The 27,364-nt window shown below is 39.0% G+C and overlaps 1 protein-coding gene across 4 annotated transcripts in view; it reads left to right on the top strand.

The window, feature by feature from the left end:
- The window catches only part of LOC123765696 (uncharacterized), a 34,636-nt gene extending 18,643 nt beyond the window's left edge, over positions 1–15,993 (top strand). For all 4 annotated transcript variants that reach the window (XM_045754379.2, XM_069337163.1, XM_045754378.2 and 1 more), the window contains 6 exons: positions 2,399–2,465; positions 4,056–4,190; positions 5,438–5,573; positions 7,752–7,924; positions 8,897–9,038; positions 10,849–15,993. In XM_045754379.2, the coding sequence (XP_045610335.1) occupies positions 2,399–2,465; positions 4,056–4,190; positions 5,438–5,573; positions 7,752–7,924; positions 8,897–9,038; positions 10,849–15,946 (5,751 nt within the window). In that variant the 3' untranslated portion in view covers positions 15,947–15,993. The remainder of the gene's footprint in view (positions 1–2,398; positions 2,466–4,055; positions 4,191–5,437; positions 5,574–7,751; positions 7,925–8,896; positions 9,039–10,848) is intronic.
- The last annotated feature ends 11,371 nt before the right edge of the window (positions 15,994–27,364 follow it).

Here is a 27,364-nt window from a genome sequence, read left to right as displayed (position 1 = left end):
TTAGTGCAGGAATATTGGCTTCAAGCTGTCACCTCCCTTAGTACACGTAAGCCAAGGCTTAGTCTACCAATGAGACGTGTTAACTTGTGTGGAGCACGATATATTCTGCCTTCCCTATGTCGCGGTAGCTCAGACATCAGCTCGTGTGGCGGGTGGTGGGAGCAGGTGCGACGGGCACCGGCCAATCAGCGATAGACAGGCGATGGACAAGCAGTTTGCCGGTTTAACGGTGGCGGAGGTGAGCAGGTGTCCCGGTGCTGGATACGTTTGCTCTCTGGGCAAAACTTGGTGTTGTACTTGTTGGATATATCTTCTATATTAGTTGTTACTGGGACGTAGTTTGGAGGATAGAGCAGGCTCAATCTCTCTTGAAAGAGATTATCGTCACAAATGCATCACCTAATGTGTCAGATTTTAACATGCTATCATGCTCTTCTCCCTCTTCGTTGTCCTCGTCAAGTGTCAGTAACATTTTGGATTATCTTCTGTTAAATAACCAATGGGTGGATCGACTGCATCAATATCTAACCACTCTTGAACATCATTCTGAGTCACCACCTCGCCATCCTCACGTAATTCTTGATCAATTTCATTTGAAAATCCTTCAAAATCCATTTTTTCCTCGGTCACTTCATCAGCATTATCAAGCAATGGATTTTTTTCCAACAATTTCTTAATGTTGACTCTTTAACTTCATCCCAAACTTTAGCCCAGTTGTAAATTGCTTCCTTAATTGAGTATTTTTTGTAATGTTCCAGTGTTGCTTTATCTCAGGAATTGGTTCTTTGTCTTTTGAGTCTTAAACCTTTGCAACCATCCTTCACTTGCTCGAAAATCTGGAATGTTCGTCTTTGGTGCAAATTTATCTGCGGCAATCTTAATGGGGTCGCCACCAAGTGGCATTCCCACAGAGCGTTCCTGGTTAAACTATTTATACACAGCTTCATCTAATTTCATATTTATAGAACCTTTTAGCATTTTTCTTTTATTTAATGCACCACTATCACTTGCAGCAAGGAACTTCGTAATATCTTTGTCTCTTGATATCACACACTGTACTTTTCCCGACATTAAATTCTATTGCCAGCCTAGTAACAAGTAGCCAGGTTCGTGTTTCTCTATTTAGTTTAATTTCTGCTCAGTGAATAAAAAAACTCCTCTTCCTCTTGGTAGATATGGCACGATTAGCAAACCCCTGAGACATCTTGTTGTATAATAATACAGTTGTAGTCAAAAAAGGGTAAATTCCACGATTATTCTTCCACCGGTGGGCACACACGTCACTCGCAGACAAAGCTAATGGCATTGGGTGCCTACTGTATGAACACAGACTAGATACATACACCCTACAGTAGGCTCGTGTTTAAGCCAGGTCCAGTAACATAAATTTCTCTCAAATATTGGATTTACATCAAGTTGTGTATATATTTGGGTTATATATTTAGTTTAGCAACATTATTAGGATAAAAAGAGCTGTAAATTTTTTTTATTTAAGAACTGATTTATTAATTTTATTATTCAAGACAGTAGGTCACTGAACTGTGGCGACGAAATCGAACGAAACATGCATAGTGCTGTGTGTACACAGATTAGACCTGTCCACTCACACTGGAGTTGTTGTGCCATGTAAATAATTTCTCAAATAGCAGATGTCTATCATATTACAGTATAATTTGGGTTTTACTGTACTGTACAGTATTTAGGTTAGTTTAATTAGGATAATAAAGGGCTATTAAAAGACCAGTTTTAGAAAGGATTTATTATTCTGAAACTTTTAAAAGTTATGAGTCACCGAACTATGACACAAGACGAAGGAAAACAAAGTGAGGTTTACAGTACAGTATTCCCTTATCTGTCCACCCTCACTCATCTTGTTTCATCAAAGATAATGTATACAAGAAGATTTCAAAACAGTAGCTAGCTATTGATGCTTCAGCCTTTAAATTAATCTACAAAGATACATGTGCCACAAATCGGTGAACGAAAATCATGGAAACAGTCATTCACTTGTGTGGACCACTTTGGTTGGAGTTTGGTTAATATGCTTCACTTGTTGTGTGGACCATTCTGGCTGGTGTTTGGGTCACTTGTTGTGTGGTTCACTTGTGTGATCCAACTTGTCATATGAAGGAATTATTAATTGTAACCTGTGATAGAATGAGACAGTTTTCCACCAGTCTGTGAACTCTGTCTCAACATCGTAAGCAATTCCGCACATTCCCCGCTTCGGCGAACCATTGTTCATCGAAACGGGTGAGTAAATCCGTCCTGAAAAGTGTGCAACCTAGCCAGAGATGCGGCGAATTAAGGTTGTACAGTGTGTGTGTGTGTGTGTGTATATAAAATATATAAGCATTAAACTTATTCAATTACTGTACAGTATTTATTTTCTTTATAGAAAATCTCCAAGATGTGTTCGGATGATCCTCTTGTGCTGGAATATGTTGATCTTATCCTGAAAAGGGGTAAGTATTATACAGTACTGTTGTTTCATTATTCACATTTAACATGAATATTTCATAAAATTTCAAAATTGAAGTTTGTCACTGTATTGGTAAATTCAATATATCTGTAGTGCACAATCTTTCTTAACCCATAACATGCAGCTATTCCAAATGTCTGCCCGTGTGCAAAAAATAAACGCAAATCCAAAGAATATTTTTTCCTTGTGGAATGATTCAATTGGATGCAAAGTGTAAGGGAACGTAGAATCAAAGTAAATATCTACATCTATACTGGTTTGGCAAGCTGTAGAAGATTGCTGGGTGGCAGGCCCAGCTGGCATCGATCAACTCCAGATTTGAGATTTGCTAACACAGTGGCAGGTGACTCCAATGTTCACCTTGGAGACCTAGAGCTTACCTGTAGAGGGTTTCAGTTGTTGTTCTACTCCCTGAGTCCAGCCTGGGGCCAGGCTTGACGGATGTATCTACAATCAGTTTTACACTTTCTGGTTCATTCACTATTGTCTGTTGAATAACTAGATCAATGTGCATGTGAATTACAAAAATATGGATTGAATTCATTGCTAGGTATAAGGATAATGTACTAGACCTAAAATGTGTGTGTACATTAGTGTGTAAAATTTGTGTGTACAAAAAATCCAGCGTTGAATGTAACGAAACACCATTTTCTGGGTGAGACCCGGATGCTCCCCGGAGCTTACTAGTCTGATATGCTAATGTCAGACTTTGGTATCAGTATGCCAAAGGTTCTGGCTCGTGGTCCCTGGTAGGCCCACAGAACTCTATACACATGACTGATACCAAAGTCTGACATAAGGATATCAGACTAGTAAGCTCCGGGGAGCCGAAGCGGCTCCCACCAGTAAAGTATATTTGTGGGAGTGCTTAGAAATAAATAGAAGCTGTCCGGCATGTGCCAAAGACTTTCTACAAATTCCTTTCTTATTTTTGAACATTCATACTCTAGACTTGCTACCATCCTGATGCCTATGTGATATCTCTTTTACTGTGAAGATAAAAAAACAGCAATATTCTTCAGAATATCAGACACTTTTTCTTATTTTTTACTCATTGACCTCAACACCTGGACATTATACTCCACTTTTCTAATTACCCCTGTTTTCTGTTTGTGATGTTAGCACTGTATATTTCCTCTACTTTAGATCACTAGTAGAAGTCTTTGATGAACACAGTCTTTACTGTAAGTCAATATCCTGAAAGGATGTTTTGTATTGTTTGTATCTAATCCAGGGAAGATAGTTCTTGAAGAAGATAATTGTTCTTGATAGAAGATAATTCTATGCAAAACACAAAACACGTAAGACTCCCTCTTTCGTGGAACACATGACTATTGGATGTGCATTGACCAATTTATAACTTGTACACGGCTTGGCAGCTGACTTGAAAATTTGAGATAATTATGCTACTCGGAATCTGGAGTTTGAATAATAGGGGGTTGACTTGTTTTATAGTCAATGTGTATGCAAGTTATGTGCTTTAATAGAAGCCATAATGCGGTTACATTATTTGTGTTTGCTTATTGTCTTATTAACTTTTGCATTTATTAATTTGTTCCACATTTTCTTTTAGCTGAACATGATATATTTGTGCCTTATGGTCAGCAAGAAGATGCAGACAGTGATAGTGGCCTTGATGCATGGGAAAATGTTGAAACAAGGCCCATTGCCAAGAAGGAAAATACACCACCCTGCTTCCTTAAGTCAAGTAAATACACCTTTTTTTTTTTTTTTTTTTGTAAAATTTTCATTCATAAGTTTAGATGGATATAAACCTTTTGGAGTTCAATTCATAAACCTCAAAGAATTTATTCCTTTAATAATAAAAAATAATCCAGTAGAGTATTAAGAATAATTGTGAGGTCTCCCAACTGATTATCTTAATTGGATCCGAACTCCATTTACTGAATAACCAATGCAGAAAATCCAACTATTTGTTTACACTATATAGATAGTGGACACACCACAATGATCAGGAGGAATGGATGATATTGTAACATGGAAGGTAAGACATGCATGCATCATTGTTACGCGAGCCGGTCGGCTGAGCGGACAGCACGCTGGACTTGTGATCCTGTAGTCCTGGGTTCGATCCCAGGCGCCGGTGAGAAACACTGGGCAGAGTTTCTTTCACCCCTATGCCCCTGTTACCTAGCAGTAAAATAGGTACCTGGGTGTTAGTCAGATGTCACGGGCTGCTTCCTGGGGGGTGGAGGCCTGGTCGAGGACCGGGCCGCGGGGACACTAAGAAAGCCCCGAAATCATCTCAAGATAACGCCCCCAACATTGCTGCAACTACGACATTCAACACTGTTGCAATTTTTAGTAATAGACAAAATAAACCCAGTGCTACTGTTCTTCTTGGATCAAGATACAACTATAATGGACTTAACAGAAAACTTCTATTTAAAATAATTGAAATAGTATAACTTCATGTATTTTTGCCAACAAAAAAAATACAAAAAATAAAGTTCCTTTCAGAAATGGCCTCACAAAGATAAATGGTTTTAGGAATATTTGCAGATATCCATATTAGAGATTACATGAATTATTGTTTAGTTTACAAATTACAGTGCAGTTTCTGTGTACAGTGGAACTTCAGTTTTCCTGCAGAACATTCCCATCTTTTCTGGTCAAGAACTAGCCTCTCCTACATAAGTAGTTTTCTGTAATGGGATATTGATGGTGGTGTTTGGTAGTCAAGAAATTAATAAAATTTAGAATGGCGATAAGAGGAGGTTCTGAAGGATTAGACTGTTAAATAAGTGTGTGTATAAATTTAATATAGACCTGTGGCAATGAATTCCAGAGACAAATAATATTGAAGAAAATTGTCATTAATGTTCATTCCAAATAAGTAAGTTGAGAGGAAACATAAAAAGATTGTTTAGGTAATGGAAGGTTGTTTTGACTGTTTACTATACTGTACATTAATATCCTTTACAATTTGTACAGATGAAAATGTCAATGCCTTGAAGAGCTGTCTCCATCTTCTTACCACAATGTTGGAATATAAGGAGCTAATATGGAATCTTCAACCATGGCAAAGACTGACAACCATACTTCGAAGATTTTATGTAGCGTGGTTAAGGTATGTATTCTAGTTATAGTACTCTATTCCTTTTATTGTGTTTTAAAGTATTGTACAGTTGACTCTAAATATATTTCTTACTTGTGTTGGTTCCAGGAATCAATGTCCAACTGGCCTGGCCTCTGACCAGGCTTTCTGATATATGAATCACAGACAGATTTAATCTACGTTGCAACTACTGTATACCGTATACTGCAGCAAATGATTGCAGCTGTCCAGCTGTTTCTAGTTGGATGGCAAATCATTTGCAAATTCCAATTTGCTTTGGTAGTTTGATGACCTCTTTAGGGGTCTGCAAGCAGGTTTTTTCAGTGCTTCTTTGCTGTATGTTAGGTGTTTTTTGCCATATGTTTTGTCCTGGTATCAGTTCCTAGGCTCTTGGCTTTTAGGCTTATCACAATATCTGCACTCTTCTAGTTTTTCATTCAAGCACTTTCATTTATAGTCAGCTCTTGTGCCACCCTGCTTGGGGGCATGAAGTTCTGGCCTTGTCAGTGGTTGATGGGGTGTACTTTCCTGACAACCTATTCCATTGGCATGGGTTTCTTGGTACTTCAGCTACTGGTAATGTGGTGGGGTGGAGGGTTGCATGATGTTCTCTTGCCCTTAGGCCTGTTCTCTTTGCAAGTCCTTGACTGTTTGCTCAGGACTTTTATTGGCATGGTTTTTGCTGGGGGATTTTCCTTGTAATTAACTAGTTGTATTTGCATCATCCTTCATGTCCTTTGGTGGCAAGTCATCAAGCTTTACTCATTCCATCAGGACCTTATTTCTGTGCCCTGTTCTTCTATACAATATTCGTGTGTTTTTCCCATATATTTAAATTAATTTAGGCCTGTCTCATTCAGGGTCATGAACTGCAGGCCTTTGTTTTTTTTTTCCTGGATGGCCATGGCCCTCCCTCCCCAAAGCACAACCACCAAACCAACACCCAACTTCCCAACTTCCATCACTTCTATCCCTCCCACCATTAAGTTCTCATCCCTGCCCTGGACACCTATAACCTACTTCACTTCCCTCCCACCTTCCCTCTAAAAGATTTCCCAACACCCACACACCCAACCACCTGTTGTATTAGTAACTCATTGCCAACTTGATGCTGAAACTGGCTTCACTCCCAACCAGTCATACACCCGAACTACTCAAACTCACTCCAAAACTCGATTCAATCCACTCATTAACACCAAATGACCATGCGCCCACCCAGAATATGCCCACAATACCCACCATGTGGAAAATACTGGAAGGCCAGGTCCCATATTTGCACAGTAGAATAACGACATGCTGAAGCAAATGATATGGTAGGAAAAACAGAATGGCCCCAATGAAGTGTATAGGTGACATGGAAACTATTAGAGAACACTGTATGAATGTCAGAGATCTTCAGCTGTTCAATATCTTCCCCAGCAAATACAAGGAAGTGCCTGTATAAGAAATATTCCCGAAAAAAAAGTGGACTTCTTGAAGAAAAATTAGTCGCATTCAAAAAGTGCTGGACCAACTTGGTTGTAGTGGATCTGTGGGCCTGCAGGCTGGTCTAAGCATCAGTATTGAACCAAGCTCTCACAAGCCAAGCATCAAGTGTGCATAATGCTTGGTCACAAGCATGGAACAATTCCATTGTGGACATGGAGACGCTGGCTAACCGGGTTCAAATCCTTCAACAGTCAAGAGTTTTTGTATGTATTCGCCTAGTTGTGCTTGCGGGGGTTGAGCTCAGCTCTTTCAGTCCGTCTCTCAACTGTGACTTAACTACTAACTTTTTTTTTTCTCTCCACACACACCCCTTCCCCCCAGGAAGCAGCCCGTAACAGCTGTCTAACTCCCAGGTACCTATTTACTGCTAGGTAACAGGCATCAGGGTGAAAGAAACTTTGCCTATTTGTTTCTGCCTGGCCTGGGAATCGAACCCGGGCCACAGGATTACGAGTCCTGCGTGCTGTCCACTCAGCGACCAGACCCTCCTTAATGTATGTTTATATGTACAGTGCAGAGGGGTAAGGGTAGCAAGGTGGATTTTGAGATAGCTGATAAAGGGACAAGGCAGGTCCTTGGCGACCAGCTAAGTACCTTCCTTAATTTGCTGTAAATATTGAAATATTTAGTATTGCAAAATAATTTTTCTAGCTGAAATGTATTTGAGAATTTTACTAAGATGATTTGTACTTTTTAATTTAGGTGTTGGTCCTGTTCACTATGCAAGAAGTCTCGTACATTAGTAGATGCTGTTGGACAAAGAATGACAGCTTTGTGGAGACACTATGTTTGGACATCACCACCAGCACTTATTCCTCTGGAGAAGGCCCAAGTTCTTTTTCATCATGCTTATGCAGCTTATATTTTTTGTTACAGTATGTATTTTTTTGGTGCAGTATGTATTTTTTGGTGCTTGGTGTAGTGTAGTGCATTTGATTTGTTTTTTAAAAGGGTGATTGTACCTCTCAAGAATCTATGGGGTAGAATAATGAAAGTTGAGGAACTGAGTGAGAGAAAACTGGTAAGTGATTACAAGGAAAGAATTGATGATCTTAGAGACGATGAATATTTGTAAGATTTATAGAAAAAAATTTGGTTAGGAAAACCAAGATGTGTGGCATGGTGCAGTACAGGCTTCTGCCATCTTCAGCTGTAATCAGTGTAGAGGCTGGGGATCCTCCTCTCATGAGGTAGAGATTGAGACTATAATTTTTGTGACTTGAGCTAAATTCATGACTCTTGCTGCTGCTCTGTCAATTCTACTGATTTGGCTGCTTGCTGGTCTTTAGGACTGACCTCTGCTCATTCGATCACCTGGTTCGACCTCTGGTCTTTCTACCTCCTCTTTCAACTTCTTCATACGACCTTTGCTCTTTCTGCCTCCTCTGCTGAAAAATAAATTTAATTTATCTTTGGCCATTATAGTAGTAGACAGTTGGAACAAGTTAAGTGAGGTGGTGGTGGATGCCAAAACTGTCAGTAGTTTCTTTGGGTCATATAACAAGATTACTGGGTAGACGGGGGTCACCACGAGCGTAGCTCATTTCATGTTTTAATTTGTCATTATATTTAGCAGGTACAGGTAGCACCTTATTAATATCCCCCTTGTTATACCCTTGCATCCATTTGTATATGTCAGTCATGTCAGTTTACTTTCTCTGACCAGCTATATCAAAATGTCTAGATTTTTTCACAATTGCAACCATGTCAGGTTGCTTTCTGCAATTTAGTATTACTTGAAGGCTAATTATCCTGTAACTGTATATATAAAATGCTGCCTGTGATTGAAAGAATGTAATATACATCAATCTTAAATCATCATTTACCCATTTCTTATTTTTCTTCAGGTGTGGACTATATATTAGAAATCAAAAGTGCCTTGTTTTCAAATGGCTACAATAACTTAGCACTTGAATTGGAAGATTCTATATGTTATCCTGGTCCTTTCTTGAAGAAATTCATCTGTTACTCAGATATTAAAAGAACAAGGTAAGTAATGGAATATTGTACAAAATTTGGCAAATTTGGCTTGGCTCTTGAAGGGGAAGGGTGGCCTCTCGGTATTTTCCTGACAAGCACATACCAGAGATCAGTACCAAAACCAGGTCCACTCAGTAGGGGGAAAGTGGGAGTGTAAACTTAGGATCATTACAGTAACCCAGAGAAAAGACCACCAAAAAGGGTAGAATGCAAAAGAAACAGATTACTGCACACATTACAATTGCAACACTGATCCTAACTATGTAAAGAATTGCTCTGGGTCACTTACTGGTTTGTATTGTTTTCTCATCACCAGATGGAAGCCCTGAAGGACTTTTATTTTGCATTAGTGCATTGGAGGCATTTTCTTACTGCCTATCATAATCTGAGCTTGATTTTTCAGCAGTCCTCCTTTGGATACGTTTTTATGTACCATTCTGTGTGTTGGATTTGCCTACTCTCAGGTTTGCTGATGGCTGCCTGTGTAGACTTACCTTGGTTTCTTGACCAGGACTGCATCAGGGACTGTCATGCCTGGTTGGTGCTAAGGCTGTCTTGGTCTATTGCCTGAATAGAGAGTATCCACTTCTGCCATTCATCTTTGAGAATAACTTAACATCTGATTCCTTCAGGATTTACTCCTCTGGGCAGTTCACATTTGCAGTCTTGAATGTGATCATGGTTGGTCCCTCCCACCTTCTGATTTAAACAGAATGGTTTGTGGACAGGTTATCCTTTAATTGGATATGCGAGACATTCAGGCATCCACAGGTGGTTCTTTTAGCCTCTGCTTGAACTCCTCAATTTTACTTCCTTGGTCACTGATCAGGTGGCCTTTGTGTTAGATGTATCCTGCCATAACTGGAGGCAATGAGAGTTCTGTTATCTCATTCTCATGCTCGTTTTTTTTTCTATCTAGGGTGTCAAGTTGTTTTGGACTGCATCATATGGCTAGCTATCATGTGGCCACTTCAACCTGAGCAAGGAACCCTGTTCTCTCATTGTTTTCATATGGTTCCAATCTTGAGACTACACCTCTCTCCAGTGATCAGTGGAAGAACCTCAAAGGTGTTCTAGGCTCTCTGCAGAACATCTTGTGTAGAATTTTTGACTGGCGGGCACTTTGATTTTTGAATCGAAGTTGTTTTAGGTGTATTGTTCCATGTAAATATTGTAGCCTCTAAATTGGTCAGCATGGTCAGGGACTCTCCTCTTGGGTTTCAATCTGGGTTTGTCATCTCCTTTTATCAGATTAGAGTCGACTTTTTCCTCTTAGTCATTCCCAGCCTTATCTTTGGTCCTTGGATAAGGATCTTGTCATTGCTACATTTTTATGGAAACGTTTCTTGAGGTTAACACACCTCAAGCCTTTTGTTAGTTTTTGGCATCTGGCCCATCATGTTTGCGAACTGCATATGATGAGTCAGAGGTGTGAATCCTTGGTCTTCAGTCCTAGGACATACTTGTCAAGATCCAAACACCACCTTCATTCTGACTTTAAATGAATCACTTGCTTCTTATTGTCTCTTTTTCACTGGTGCATCCTTAGTTTTCAGTCCTAGGACATACTTGTCAAGATCCAAACACCACCTTCATTCTGACTTTAAATGAATCACTTGCTTCTTATTGTCTCCTTTTCACTGGAGCATAGATTAAGTCAGGTAATCATGTCCTATCTCTATACCACTCTGTCCTGAGATATGCTGGTGCACTGGTAATTCTTTGGATCACCTATAGCCTAATCTAGTCAAATTGATGTATGTAAATTTCAGGATCATATAAAATGGCTCATGTCTTTTAATATATTTTCTTTGTTTAGGCTTCTTCATGTGGGAATGGAAACCACCTCCAGCAGTTACCTTTATAAGAAAGGAAGTTCTGAGCTGCACTTGATATCTTCTCCAGTTGAAGACACTAATGGTACTGAAGAATGTGATTCAACAGAATATTTTGAGAGTATGTGTGAAGAAAATGATAATGAAGGGACAAGGAATGATATAGATCCTTTATCTTTGAATAATGAAACTGAAGTGAACTTCACTACAGGTCTTGGGATTGACTTTCTGGAATTGCAGTGTTCACGACGTTTAACAAATTGTGAGGGTGGCAAAGATGTATCATTTAATGAGCAAGATATCATCACAAGTACTCAGATAAAAGCAGAACATGCGGTGTCCTCACTACCTTCTAATCTAGCTTTAAATCCTGCCCATAATGGAAGTTTTATTGGATTAATAAGTTGTGTGGCAGATGGTGACAGTTTACGTATGAAAAGCATTGGCAATGGTATTAAACCATCTGATAACCAGAAGAAAAGACTAAAGCATAGTGAAATTGAAACCAGTATTAGCATGGAAGATGTAAGCTCGGAAAATATTTCTCGAAACGCATTACTTCGTGTAATGGTGGACAGGAAAGACATGTTGAGTCTAGAGAGAAGAGAAAAATCCATTTCAAATAATATGGTTATTGTCGAGAGAGAATTAAGCCAGCAACAGCAGGTAAGTCACTGTGATCCAGTAATGTCTCGAAGGTTATGCTTTACGCTACAGAATGGTTCTCATGTAGATGATGTAAATAAGTTGTCTGAACCAAAAGAAAAAAATTCCAGAGAGAGTAAAGGTTTTTCTGAAGATGAGGAAATTAAATTGAATATGCATAGGAAAAGATCTAAAGCAGAAGCTATGATGGCCAATTCCCTGACCTCTCCAAATCTTGAGCATCAAAATAGAGACCTGGACATGAATTTTGAAGAAGATAAGACCTATGATCCTCAATTTCTTTACACATGCAGTTTCAACAATGATTCAAAGAATCTTGGAGATTGTGATTCCTCTAACGTTAACTATGATACTGCCAACAATACTAGTCAAGAAGTAAATTTCCCAGACGTGCCTATTGAGCCAGTTCTTGCTGAAAGTCAAGAGCCAGACATTCACACTGCAAATATATCTAACACTGCTAATTGTCAAGGCTGTGAACAGAATGTGCTTCATGACTGTGAAGTCACTAATGCAAGTCAAAATGTTAACATTTGTAACGCCAGCATTGACAAAGATCAGAATGATTTTGATAGAGATTCCAAAGGAAACTCTTTCTCATGTGGAGTATTAGAGGAGGATTTGGAAAATTTATTAACTTGTGGCCAGAGAGAGAGTGGACTTGGTGAGTATAAAGCAGAAAGTTCCCAAAAGCATGGATGTAGTCTTCCAGGAAATGCTGAAAAAATTGGGGAAGAGTGTGAGGATTTCCAACTTACACCATTGCCAACAAGTTTGTCTCCCGATGCCATTTTGCCCTGCACGCAAGAATCTGTTTTTAGAATTAATCTTGTGGTTGATGAAACACTTTCCCATATGGATGCAAATTTTATAGATGATGGTGTTCGTTTTGTTCCAGAAACCCAAAGTCAGTTCTTGACTGAGACTTGTGATAAAGATGGTGGCATTGGTGATGACTTGGGAAATATTAATTCCATGGGTGAGCCTCAATCAGAGGACAATACAAAGGAAAATATTCTACCTGGAACGCAACAGAATATAATAGCTGATTCACAGTACTCCTTGACTCCAGCTCAACGAGTACAGAGTTCTGACATTAAAGATGTGCAAGATATGGACCCCTCGCTACACAATATGAAAAACATGTATAATGCTGACTTTTGCAAAACCGAGGAAGAATTGGGTGCAGGTGATCAGCCAGATGAATCACTGATTATGGAAGATAGTAAAATTGGGATTTTGGATGACTCACTCCCTACAGCATTAGCATCAGTAAGTGTTCCTTTGAAACATAAGTCTGTTAATAATTACCATCTACCGGTCACTCCACCAGGCCAAAGGGCAAACTTGTTTAGTGATGATAATACAGATAAATTCAACTCTGCAAAGAGTGCAGTGGAAAGAATTGTGCATTCTCAGTGTCTTCGTACACCTCCAGTAGATGAAGATGACCAAAATGAATTTAGTGATAGCCAAGAATTTATAGGTCCCAGTCAAGATGAGATTACTACTGATGCATACAAAATGTACCGGCTTGATTTAAAAAATTCACACAGCAGTTTCTCAGCTGGAAGTACAGTGTCTGATAGTGTAAATGGAAGTGACACAGAGGTCACATCTGATAATGTTTATGGATCTCTTCCAGCAATGCAGGACATTTCTTTTTCACCTTCACAACAAACGGTTCAGACTCTCAGACCAAAAAGAGTTCAGACTGGCAAGGAAAACATTTTGGAGATAACTCCCTTATCTCAGATGGTTTGTGTAGTACAAGAGGAGGAGCTAGAACTTTTGTCCCATGATATTAATTCTGGTGACACAAATTGCAAGAAACCATCAAGTAATGGCAGCCTTGCCTTTGCTTCCAGTAGTGAAGTGGCTAAACTACAAGACCTTTTTTATCGCCAAGCAAGAAATGAAAGTTCCAGTAATATAATAAGCAAGGCATCCACGCAGGTCATTAATAAAAATTGCAATATACCGGTAAATATCAGCAGTGCTCAAGATAATTCCAAGAGTATCACGAATAAAACCAGTAATATATATGAGCCACTGGAAGTAAAGGGAGGTAGTGGCATAGAAAGTTGGGGATTTAAGAATGAAGAAGCAAATGAAGAAATGACAAAAGAATATAAAGTAGAAGCTTGGGATTTTCGAATTGAAGAAACGGAAGGTGATAGCATGTCAGAAACTTGTGGGTCAGTGACTGGAGAAACTGTGGAAGATAATGAGTGTTTATTTACTATTGCAAGTGGTGGTGGAGAGAGAGACAATTCCGAACCTGCATTTATTGGGACAAATTATGCGAGCAAAATTACAGTTGACCCATGCAGCAAGCAAGATAAGAGAGTCAACAGATTGAAAGAAAAGCGGAGAAAAAAGAAGGGAAGGACTGAGCGGAAATCTTCTGAACCAGTACATGTTGGCAAAAATGATGTAAATAAACTTCAAAATGAAAAGCCGTACCACAGAAATGATACAGGTGAGAAAGTTAGAGGAAAGCCACCCAAAAATAAAGTTAAAAATGCTTTTGGAACTTCTCATACTGAATCTTGGAATGAATTTTTAGATGATCTCCCTGCTCCGATTTTAAATCAGATTAATTGGAAAGACAAAGACAACATTCATGTTAGTCATCCCAAAAAAATAAAGAAAAAGAAAATTTCTTACAAAGATGGAAAATGTAGAGAATTAAGACTAGTTAAAAAATGTGGAGGTAAATCTCAGGACAATCAAGACCATAAATTATCCTGGTTAGAAGATTTGCCTTTGCCATTTGACACTTTGCCTGAGACAGGCGAGATGAGCATAAATGTTGGGCTTGATTCTTTCAGTGATCAAAGTAGTTTGATACAGTTTGAGAGTTCTGAAGTTGAGGAAACAAGATTTATAACGAAGAAAATAAAAAATAAACAGAAAGCTAAAGTAACTAAAAAGCGGGAACAGGGTGTAACTACTGATGTAATGTGTACACCATCTTTATCAAATGGTAAGGTATTCAAATTTAAAGAAAAAAACAAAAAGAACAAAATGCCTCTGAATGATAGTGAAAGCTCTAACTCAGATGCTAACAAATATGAAATAGATAGTTACGGTGCTTCGTCAAGTAGAGTCAAGAAGCGTAAACAAAATTCTGAAAATGAAGTACAGATAATTGCGGAAATAAGCGTCATTAGACCGAGTGAATCTGTTAATGGATCTCGCTCTAAATTCAAGAAGAAAAAATCAAAACGTGCACAGCTCATTAGTGAAACTGAAAGAGCGCTGCCACATTCAGCAAGATTTCTGGAAAGCGATGAATTATCCCATAGAAATTCTAAAAAAAAATGCAAAGATATCTTAAGGGAAACCGAGGGAATACATGGTGTAAAATCAGTTGAAGGTTTGAGATCAATGGATTTTTGTCAGGACCCCAAGAGAAAACTAAGAACAAAGAAGTGGCAAGTTGACATTCAAAATTTAACGTACCCATGCAACAAATTAAAAAAAAGAAAAAGTGGACTTATGGGCTTACATAGTTCTTTTGACCGCAGTGTACATTGTGAGGAAGAATCTCGGAAAAAAATGCATGATTTAGAGGAGGAAGTTAAGGAGAAGGACTTGAGCATTAACTTGTTTTCAAGTAAAAAAAAGAAAAAGAAAAAACATGGTGAGAGAGAGAATATTGAGCTAGTTCAAGAGAAAAGTATTAGCATGCCTGAAAGACTAAGCACATCAGTTGATGATGTTACTGAATCACTAGGAATGATGAACCAGCTAGTATTTTCATCTAATGATAAATTGAAGATGTCACAATGTGTAAGTAAGCAACATAAAAAACAAGGGAAACAAACTTCTGAAAAACATTTATCTGACATTGACGAAAGTTTAAAAATTCAAGGCAACTCTGTTGAGGTGTCTAATAGGAGTCCTAGAGATATGTCTCATAAAATGAAGAACCATTTGTCAAAAACTAAAAAGCCATTTTCAAAAGAAATTGCAAAGAGCACCACTAATTTAGATGTAACCTACAAGAATATTGACACCCCAAGTAAAATACGCAAGAAGGGCAGGGATCCTCTTAGTGAAATTGGATATTATATCGGTTATCCAGCACAAAGAACAGTAAGCATTGTTAATGATGATAAAATTAATAAATTACATGTTGCAGTCTCGGTTGCCCAAGGTATGAAGCGTGGACAATTGGAGTCTGAATCAAATAATACTGTTATGTCGATGACTTGTGAATATTCTGAGGCGACAGTTGGCAAAAAGGCTGCAGTACCTGAATCGATCAAAAAAAGGAAAAGTTCTGCTAGACTATCTCAGAGATTGTTAGAGAAACGTGTTCAGCCATCTCCTCCATGGCAGAATCATCCTAAATTTAATAGGAGATCTCATAAGCTTTTCAATCCAAATGATGGTCAACTTTTGTAAGATTATCAATAATAAGTTCTGTAACATTTTCAGGAAATTTGATATAATTTGCACATTTTCCATGTGTTCATATATTGTAAAAAATAATTATTTAAGTTCAGTGTACCAAAGATGGTCTTGCAGTATGTAAAAATTTTATTTCTTAGAAACTTTATTTTCATGTTCTGAATTGGATTCAAGCAATCAAAATGTCAAGAATTTATTGCCATGATGTATGCTCTTAAAATTAGCGCAAGTTATACTATATCAGCCTTGTAACTTGCTTAGATTAAAATTTTAGATTTAAATGATTGTTAAAAAAAATTATTTTTACTGTTCAAAGTTTAGATTTGTTGTTGGTCAATTGGGTATTTTTTTTCCAGTTAGACTTGCTGGTACACTTTATTTTAACTAATTGCTCAAAAGTATTTTTGTACATGCCTAAGATTTTTTAATAAAATGTTCAAACAGTGCCAAATCAGCATTTATTTGTTATTCCTTTTGAAATATCATGCTTTTGAAGCCTCTGAAACATGAACAAATGTACAGTATAAGTCTGTCAGGCTCTTTGGATTATGAAGGTTAGATGACATTCTCAACACTGACATTGCAAGGAACTTCAAATGGTCCCTTGATTATGATTTTCAAGATGTGTGTCTATAGTATCTGGTACCTGTGCCATCACTTGTCTTCATATTTTTGCTTTGTTTTTGCATGCCGATTATGTTTAGGACCTCCGGAGTATCCTGTGACAGATGGTGCTTAATAGTTTTCCCTGACTTGGTGTCTTTCATTGATTGCACAATTCCCTTTCAAGGGGTAACTACTATGCACAATTTATAAAATATATAAACAAATTTGTTTTTCATTGCAATAATTACAGGAAATATTTTTCATTCTTAACAAAGTTTAACAAATTCCCTATACTGTACTTCAAATTACAGAACTTCGAATTAAATAAATTTATATGTTTTTGTGCATCATGGTGCCATATGCTCCAAAATAATTTTTAACTGATGTGTATAAAGATTGATAATACACAGATGTAAAAAAATCTGGCAATTATAGGGATTTATACGCTTAATCCATTTTCCTTGCATTTCTACGGTAAAAACTCTTACAATGTAAGCAGCATTTTACCTTGGGTGAAGCAAAAATGTCTAAACACTTTGATGACGGTTTCCATTGTTAATGTCAAGCTCGGCCGAACCTGGAATGATTATCACTGTAAGTGTTTGCAGAATAAGAGAAGGTAACTTTGATAACTGGATTTATCCTGGAGTAATTTAGGAAAAGATAAATCCAGGGGATTACTGAGATAACTGTTTTAGGATTGGGGGGATTACTTATTATGTTATTATATCTCAATCTCCAGAAAATTTAGTTAAAACTTAGCACAGGTATAAACAGAACTTGTGTACTTAACACAAGTTCTCAAATAAGCATTAATGTATTGCTTTACAAAACACTGTTTATTGGTCAGTTATTGCTGATGACCTAACATTTAGGGAACATAACCAAGCTAATAAAAAGCTAGAAAAGTAACTGGATGAATTATGAGAACAACCAAATCCAGGGATCCCATTCCAGTGCTCATAACATTCAAATCACTAGTGCTGTCGCACCTTGAGTATTGCTTGATACTCGCTTCGCCCCTGCAGAGCACTTGTACTGGACGGTAGAACGACGGTCTCGCTTCATGCAGGTCGGTGTTCAATCCCCGACCGTCTAAATGGTTGGGCACCTTTCCTTTCCCCCGTCCTATCCCAAATCCTTATCCTGACCCCTTTTCCAGTGCTATATAGTCGTAAAGGCTTGGCGCTTTCCCCTTCCCCTCCCTCCCTCCCTCCCCTGCAGAGCAGGAGAGACTGCTGAAATAGAGGTAATACAGAGAACATCTACAGCATGCATAGATACACTAAAGCACCAAAATTATTGAGACTTGTCTCAAGGCTCTCAAAATGTACTCTCTGGAAAGGAGATGAGAGAGGTATCACATAATATATACAGTACATGGAAAATACTAGGCCAGGTCTCAAATTTGCACAGTAGAATACAAACATGCTGGAGGGAATGAATGGGCAGGAAATATAGTATGGAGTCAGTGAAGAGTAGAGATGCCATAGACACACAGAACAGTGTATGAAAATCATGAGTCCACAGCTGTTCAATATCCTCCCAGCAACAAAAGTGGATATCTTCAAAACAATATTAATTTCCTGAAAGAAGTATCAGAGTAATTGAGTTGTAGTGAATGTGCGGGCCATTCTAAGCAACAGCCTGTTGGACCAAGTTATCATCAGTCAAGCTTTGCTCCAGGCTGGGCTTTGGGAGTAAAAAAAAACTAACAGAACCACTTAAGTATATATTTATTTCCTACAATTAACTCGCGCATCAAAAACGGAAGATGAAATGATTACCACGTGCAAAATTATAATAAGAATTACAAACTTAATAACAAATATCTCATATTTGCATTTTCGAGGAAAAGAGGTCATTGATTTAAGCTACAGAAACAAAGGTTCTACAAAAAATACATAAATACTATGCAGAATGGTATACGGTATACTGTAGATGAGAACTCATCTGTAATTACACACACTCGTTCAGTTATTTATACGAACTTTTTTACTCAAAATGTGCTACATAGTCTCCCCGACTTGGCGCCTTCTTTTGATAATTGTTTGTTTACTTCTACTCAAAATAGTAGAAAACGTCGTTTGGTCAGGAATTAAAATCTCCCAGAAAGGTTTCCAGAGATATGCAGATGACGTCACACACCTCCCCCCCCCCACACACACACACTATATTAAACACAAAAAAGTATCTTTTTTTTATTTATGGCAGGTTAGGTTAGAATTGAGTAAGTTTGCTTTAATGTGAAACGACATAACTCTTAGGTCTTTTTTTTTAGACTAGCTATATACATAGGCTCCAGCACTAGTCCACTACGGGCTCACCATAGCCCGTGCCACTTGCTCCGCTCCTGTGCCAGGTAAGTTACGGGCTCACCATAGCCCGTGCCACTTGCTCCGCTCCTGTGCTAGGTAAGTTACGGGCTCACCATAGCCCGTGCTACTTGCTCCGCTCCTGTGCCAGGTAAGTTACGGGCTCACCATAGCCCGTGCTACTTGCCCCGCTCCTGTGCCAGGTAAGTTACGGGCTCACCATAGCCCGTGCTACTTGGAACTTGTTCCGAGTAGCTGAATCTATAACAACAACTGGTGACTTCAACACAGCCTCGCTGGGCCAGCCAGTGCGCTCTTGGGTGTTGGTGAGGGAGGATGTGCGTCGCGTCGGTCCTGGTGCTTGCATGCCGGTAATTTCCTGTAGCTCGCAACTTCTTCATGATATCATATATTAAACTGCGATAGAAATTTTTTTTGGTGGTGAATCTAAGTGGCTAGTGTTGTGAAAGATAAGATTATACTCTTCAAGCCCAGTGATTGTGTGCAACGTTTTCGTGTGAAATTAGTATTTTATCTGTCAATGTCTTCATTAGTGCCAAACTGGAATCTGATAAACAATTAATCGGCAGTCAACTTAATAAGGTAAGAAGCACCCAGTTAATTATAGAGATTAGTACTTTCGGTTTCGTGTGTGTATATAGATATGTTTGTTATTTTTTCTTTATTAACCAACTTAGGTATACACAGAAATGTGCTGCTACTCTATCCAGTATGAAATGTACACAGTGTAGATAACAAAAACCTAGCTATAAGTTCATATAATATCCCCCATCTCACAGGATGGTTAGTCATACATGGAATCAAGAAAGAACATGAAATGCAAACCTGTTCTATTAGCCTCCACTAGCAAAATCCGAGTACAACACAAGAATATCTTCCAATATTGAAGTAATTACAGAGCTCAAAGTACCTCATATCATTTGGTCTGAAGTCAATGGTAACAGGACAATCAAAGATATAGTGTTGGAGAGTATGTCCCAGCTCTTGTTCACATAGTTTACAATTGGAATGTTCACCATTGGGGGGATTCATTACCTACAGCCACCTGCCATAGATATCGATATTCCAGCCTAATTCTGGCAATTACAATGTCACCCTGTCTAGTGGATGTTTTTGTGATGCCCGTACATAGAATTCTCGATTCCAAACATGTCATAGCTGGTCTGTTGCATATTCTGTGCTATAGAAGGCCTACCACACATGGACTACGGGCTCCCCATAGCCCGTGTTGCTTGGAACTTTTTGTTCCAAGTAGCGAATCTTAAACAACAACAACATAATGTGTGTAAAATGCGACGTAAGGTAAGACATATTCCTGTACGCTGCAGTTGGAGAATCTTCTATATAATGGATACTTTGGTGCAGGTGTAAACGTCAGTGGGGGTCCCGGTTCAATTCTTGCTGCCGACCGTCCAAGTGGTTGGGCCCCATTCCTTCCCTCCGTCCCATCCCTAAATCCTTATCCTGACCCCTTCCAAGTGCTATATAGACCTAATGGCTTGGCGCGTCCTTCTGATAGTTCACTTCCCTTGCTGCGGCAAAGCAGAAGCTTTTAGGCAACGTTTCCTTTCATCTGGTTCACGGGAGACATCTCCCGTCACGCAGGGTGCAGTCGCACCTCCACAGATCTCCAGTATCATCTATTGATACTGGTAATGGCTCAAGAGGGCCACCACTTACGGGCTATTCATGCCCGTGCCACCTTTAAGGTGGCTTAATCTTCATCAATCAATCAATCATTCATCTGGTTCACATAGAAGTAAGTACTCACCCGGGAGAGACAACTGTTGTGGGTTGCATCCTGGGAATCGTCAATATAGTTGACCAAGGGTCGCCTCGATAGGTCTTAATTTGCATAATCTAGAAAGACAATGAGGAATTAGGGGGTTGCTATGATTGAAGTATATAAATGGATCATTTGAGTATGTAGCATAAAGAAAGTTTTAAACATATAAAACACACTAGAACACGAAAGAATGGATGGAGAAACTTGGTACGTAAGGGAGTCGGCGGAGGCCTGGTCGAGGACCGGGCCGCGGGGACACTAAGCCCCGAAATCATCTCAAGATAACCTCAAGATATACTGCTGCAATATCTGAGTATAATATAGTCTGTAAACCTTGCATGCACTGACGCTCCGTGCTGTTGCAAGAGTATATGAGTGTGCGAGCCTAGGTGTGGGAGGCATGTTAGCCAGTAAATCTGTGGTGTCTTCCTGATTCCCACGTTGGCTTGGGACATCCTCATAGCCTAACGGCTGCTAGTTGTTGCTGCAACCACTGTCTCTACAGCTGTAAGGTTTACCTACTTTATTTTGTGGTGTTTCTCTATTGTTTAAAGAGAGAACACAGCAGGAATGGGAACATTTAATTTATTTAATATGAATTAAATGTAAATTAGAAAAATTCATTAAATGTTTGAATAATGTAGCAGAGACGGAAGTCGGCTTGAATACACATGATTTGTTAAACAATCAATTACCCGGTGATATATAAAGATCTTGAAGTCGCAGTTAATAACAAAGTGTCAGGCTGTAAAGGTGGTACAGTGTGGTTAGAGCATAATAGGCAATTAACCTGTCACTCGATAAATAATAAGGCAGCATCTTAGGGTGCTGAGCCGAAGCTGGTTAATTGCTTAGTTAGATAAAGGAAGACAAACACTAATGGCGGAAGACTGAATACAATTTACCAAGTATGATACAAACACTTTATTGTTTCGCATTAACAATAAAGTAATGTGTCATTTCAGGCATTCGGCACTATTTTCACACCGTCAAAGAAGTAATACACTATATATGTGTGTGTGATCCAGTCTTTATCCACACACACTTTACATTTCGAGTAATCTAAATCCCGTTACAAGCTGACCTGCTCGAGATACATGTAGCCTAGTTATTATTACCCCCTGTGACAACATCTACCAGTCTAATTATTTTGTTTCTTGCCACGTACAATGTTTTGACACATTGTGGTAGCCAATATATTTGCTAGTTCCTATTTGAAATCTTCTCTTCAAATTAACCGGAGAGTTCAAGATTGATAATTCTATTTAGGCTTATATTAGCCCAGTATTCAGAATTGAAGCGAGTGTGTGGAAAATTGTGTTCGTGTACTACAAGAGAATATTAATCTAGACTTCTTTTAAACTCAAATCTTACTTAAATCAAATCTAATACTCTTAATCTTAATATTCTTAAAATCTTAATATTAATATTAAATACTCAAATCTAAACTTACTCAAATCTCTGAATATGTTAGATATTAAGTCACTGCACATTCTCTCTTGTGTATTATACATATATAAAACGCTGAACTGTAATGCCAATCCTGACCTCAAAAGCTTCATTGAAGGTTGTAACAGAACCCATGAGCACCACACCAGGAATAAATACAGTTTTGATATTCCTAGAGTACGACTTAATCAAACTAGAAATGCTCTACAAATCAAGGGACCCAGAATGTGGAATGACCTTCCCAACCATGTTAAAGACTGTACCTCTCTCAACCAGTTTAAGATAAAAACTAAACAATACCTAATAAATTCCCTGTAACCCACCTCACTCCTTTATTGTCAACCCATGTCTGTTATTTTATTTTATTATTATTATTTTTTTTTTTTTTAATCAACACTGTTTGTCAACCTATTGTATTTGTGCTGCTTTTTCAGTCATGTTCCCCCTTTTTTTTATCTTTATTTGTATTTGTTTTCAACACTTTTTATTCTTTATGCTCAATTAGTATTAAGTTCTAGATATTAATGTTTTTCTTGCCCGAAACGCATTGCGTAATAGTGGCTTTAGGCATTGTATGTACTAGCTCTATCTATATATCAATCCATTAATGTAACATCACTTGTATGTATGTACCTTACCTGAATAAACATATTTATTTATTTATTTATTTATTAAAAGGTCAAATGTAACGCATACAAGGGGCAACAGCTTGAAGCTCAATAACCCAGTGTTGGACTGAAAACGCTTTATCACCTTTAAGAATATAAATCATGGAACTGCCTACCTGCTGAAGCCTAATGCAAAGACATGACTGTATTCCAATTCAAAAATCAGTTAGAAAAAATAATCGGGAACAATGGGAGGACCTCTGACAAGCCGCCGGCTTCCAGCCCTGTCGAAGCCACTAGAGATGGTGGCCCTCAGGTTATGTGAGTAGTTTGCTGGCGGCCAGGGAGCCTTTGAGGAACCTTGCCGGCACAGGAGTAAGACGGTATTTTTGAGGGAATGTAACATTGAAGTGATCAAGAGGGAGGGCCCCACCCTCCCACCCTCGGAGTTAACGAGTTAATTGGCTGCTACAAGCCCTGTGTCGAAGACATTCATTACTAATACGCTCTTGTTAGATACAGGATACCGTTACGGGAACCGATGTCTTCATGGCGTAATACACAAATGGCGGATTTCCACCAGTAAAACTTATTTATAAAAATTGAACCTACGCTCTCACACATGAACGGGTAGGGATCGTCTCTTCCAACACTCCCTATTAGTCTGAAAAACTGCTACACACACCCGTCTACCTTTATTTTATTCATCTTCAGCATAGCCCAGTCTGAATAGGCCTTCAGGTTGGCGACCTTATCAGCTAGACTGCTGATGCTTTCAGCTCGCATTCTGAAGTAGCCTAAGGTATCTCAGCCTGAATGATCAGGACCACTTAGGAGGACCTTGTCAAAACTTTCTCATGAACAGAGAGCATGTAGCTGAAGAGGTATAGGAATCAAATAATGGGGCTCGATCTCTGAACAATTAAAAATAGTTGTTAAATTAGAATTAACTATCACCGTTGCCAATACGGATTGAGGCGGTTCCATGTTTTGATTGCACAAAAACAACAGCACCAATCTCACTAGTTGTAACTATCTTGTGTATTTGTCATATGCCATTTTTCTATACATAAATTATAAAAATCCTAATGATTTTCTTTCAGCAGTTCTGTTCCTTGCTATGTAAAGTAAAAACCAAGCTATTAACATCACTTGAAGTCACACAGGTACCTTGGACTGGTGATGATTTCGACAGTCTGACGGACGGGGTAATGGCGACATATTATTTAAGCCATTGAGGGATCTGTAATCGTAAAAAAAAAATTAAGAACCCCTGAATTAGACAAAGTATGAGAATAAGTCCGGGAAGAAGGTGGGTGTAATGAGTGTGTGTGCAGCCCGTTCTCGCTAGCGTTCCCTTGCGTTCTCAACATCAAGAAACTCGTTCTAAAGTGCCTTATCCTAACCTACCAGAGGACCCGCGAGCAGAAAACGGAACATTACGTCAATTTCGCGAGTTGCTACCATTTTCTAGTACGATAGTTTTTGGCTTGAGGTAAAGTATACGTCAAAATGCGACGCAATGCTGCGTCGTTCCCGTGCGAAAGTGTTTAATTTAATAATTAATTAATTAAATTAAGTGGACGGGTTGGTGCGTGAGGAAGCTGGGAGCGAGTGTGAACGCCCCAGTAAGGGACGAGGATGAGGAGTGATTTGGGAAGAGGATCGTTTTGATTAAAATATTTAGCATGGACCTCATGCCTATCCTTGTTGGAGGTGGCGGAAAGGTAAGGAAGCCACATATTGGGATCAGGAACTGGAACCCCAATGTTCTTTAAGCTAAGCAATATACATTTGTGGTGAACTAGTTTCATACGTATTTCATTATTTGCCTATCATGCACCGCCACCCATCCCGTGGGTGACGATACGAAGGTTATAGTCACGTGGACCAAATTTCGGGCCATGATATTTTTTTTATTATACAATTATGAAATAAATATTTAGACATTTCTTGAACATTGGTGCTATTTATCTTTAAAATCTGGGATTTTCACATTATATTACAATAGCCTAGTTGGCGCCGAGTATGACACAACAGAGTATCATATATTGAATGAAGTTGACCAGACCACACACTAGAAGGTGAAAGGACGACGACGTTTCGGTCCGTCCTGGACCATTCTCAAGTCGATTGGGATATCGACTTGAGAATGGTCCCCACAATCGACTTGAGAATGGACCAGGACGGACCGAAACGTCGTCGTCCCTTCACCTTCTAGTGTGTGGTCTGGTCAACTTATTTTAACCACGTTATTGTGACTCATCGCCTGCACATTGAATGAAAGCTGTAATGCAATATAAAAACAGCCGTAAAATGATGTGTGTAACCATAAATAACTTGTCTAGCAGTGACTACTAGCACATAGTGTAGAGAGCTCTGAGAATAAGAGGCGTAGTCTGCCTGGGGCCAGATTCACGAAGCAGTTACGCAAGCACTTACGAACTTGTACATCTTGTCTCAATTTTTGGCGGCTTTGTTTACAATTGTTAAACAGTTAATGAGCTCCGAAGCACCAGGAGGCTGTTTATAACAATAACAACAGTTGATTGACAAGTTTTCATGCTTGTAAACTGTTTAATAAACGTAACCAAAGCCGTCAAAGATTGAGGAAAGATGTGCACGTTCGTAAGTACTTGCGTAGCTGCTTCGTGAATCTGGCCCCTGGTCATGATTCTCTTGGCGTAGCACGCATGAATGTCTGCTTTCTACTCTACTTGTGTTGCAACTGGTGAGAATTGTTAGCCAAACCAGTACAGTCGAGATTCACTATCAGAATAGTAAGTACTTCATTACTCCCGATTCATAAATTGATAACCACTATAAACGTGGATAATAATATTTCATTCACTTGGAGGCTATCGGAGCCTAGAATCACTGACCACTAGAGCGATAGCCAGTATGCTATATTATTCATGCTGATAAATTGTAATCATATAGCCTAAAACACACTGCTAAAATATACATTTGAGACCGGTACAAATAGCGCGTTTTTAAATATTTTATTGTATATCAGTGTTATACTTTACAGTGTATAGCGTATTTTAATATGAAAGCGCCAAGCCATTACGACTATACAGCATTTGTAGGGGATCGGGATTTGGGATGGGAAGGAGGGAAGAAATGGTGTCCAACCCCTTGGACAGTCGGGGATTGAACACCGACTTGCATAAAGCGAGACCGTCGCTCTACCCTCTCCTGTAATGCCAACCCAAGTGATTGGGCTGTAATTTAAACATGAATATCCATGAAATTGGCACGGAGATGCATTTAAAAATAATATGCATGAAATTGGTTGCACGAAAACTACAATCCAAAAAAAAATTGGTAGTACCTGAATTTACTGGATGGAATGTATGTAATTTGAACAGTTTGACTCAAAATAAAGTTAGTCTTTTTAATTGTTGTAATTTTTTATGCCCTAAAAGGAAGGCAATAAACGATTTGAGTATTGCCGCTGGAGTAGGCTAGATTATTGTGTACCTATACTCATCCTGTGAGCGGCAGAGGTAAACAGGATTACAGAGGACACAAAAAGATCTTAATCACACCTCAATGGGAATTTTTACATTAACAATTGCATTTAACGTAAACATCTTGTAGTTATAATGGCAGCTAGTAACAAACTTTTGGCACTGCAACATCTATATGTATTGACAATATATTGCGACACACGAACAAATCCACGAGGGCCGTGACGAGGATTCGAACCTGCGTCCGGGAGCATCCCAGACACCGTAAAATAACTTTTTTTTTAAATATCAGATTTTACAGGATAATACAAGAGTCTGTTTATGATTATTAGTTTACACTCTACCCAGCTTATACATTTATTTATCGTACTGACACCAGCTGACAGCTGGATGGACAGCGTTTCGGATTTGTAGTCCTGAGGAATCATAAATTGATCGAACGCACCGGGTTCGTACATTCCATCCATAGTTGCCGTAGGAGATTGTTGGAGGATGATGATGAGTTGATGAAGCAGACTTGCCACGTCAGCTGTTAGCAACGCTCGGTCTTAGAAAGACAAGTTGACACGTTTCGCAACCGCAATTGAAACTGATCTGAAATGTGTTCGTGTATATAAATATGGGTGAGAGTGTGTTGCGACACACACACACACACACACACACACACACACACACACACACACACACACACACACACACACACACACACACACACACACACACACACACACACACACACACACACACACACACACACACACACGCCCAGCCCTCTCTTTCTTGCTTAATCTACGATCAGGTGACACAGATTAAGCAAGAAAGAGAGGGCTGGGCGGACTGCATTTTCTTGGATTGTCGGAAAGCCTTTGACACAGTACCGCATAAGAGGCTGGTACATAAGCTGGAGAGACAGGCAGGTGTAGCTGGTAAGGTGCTCCAGTGGATAAGGGAGTATCTAAGCAATAGGAAGCAGAGAGTTACGGTGAGGGGTGAGACCTCCGATTGGCGTGAAGTCACCAGTGGAGTCCCACAGGGCTCTGTACTCGGTCCTATCTTGTTTCTGATATATGTAAATGATCTCCCGGAGGGTATCGATTCATTTCTCTCAATGTTTGCGGACGATGCTAAAATTATGAGAAGGATTAAAACAGAAG

The sequence above is a fragment of the Procambarus clarkii genome, chromosome 37 (assembly GCF_040958095.1).
Source record: "Procambarus clarkii isolate CNS0578487 chromosome 37, FALCON_Pclarkii_2.0, whole genome shotgun sequence".
NCBI classification, from domain to species: Eukaryota; Metazoa; Arthropoda; class Malacostraca; order Decapoda; family Cambaridae; genus Procambarus; species Procambarus clarkii.
Note: the sequence above shows the minus strand (reverse complement) of the source record. Positions and strands in the feature narration are given on the sequence as shown.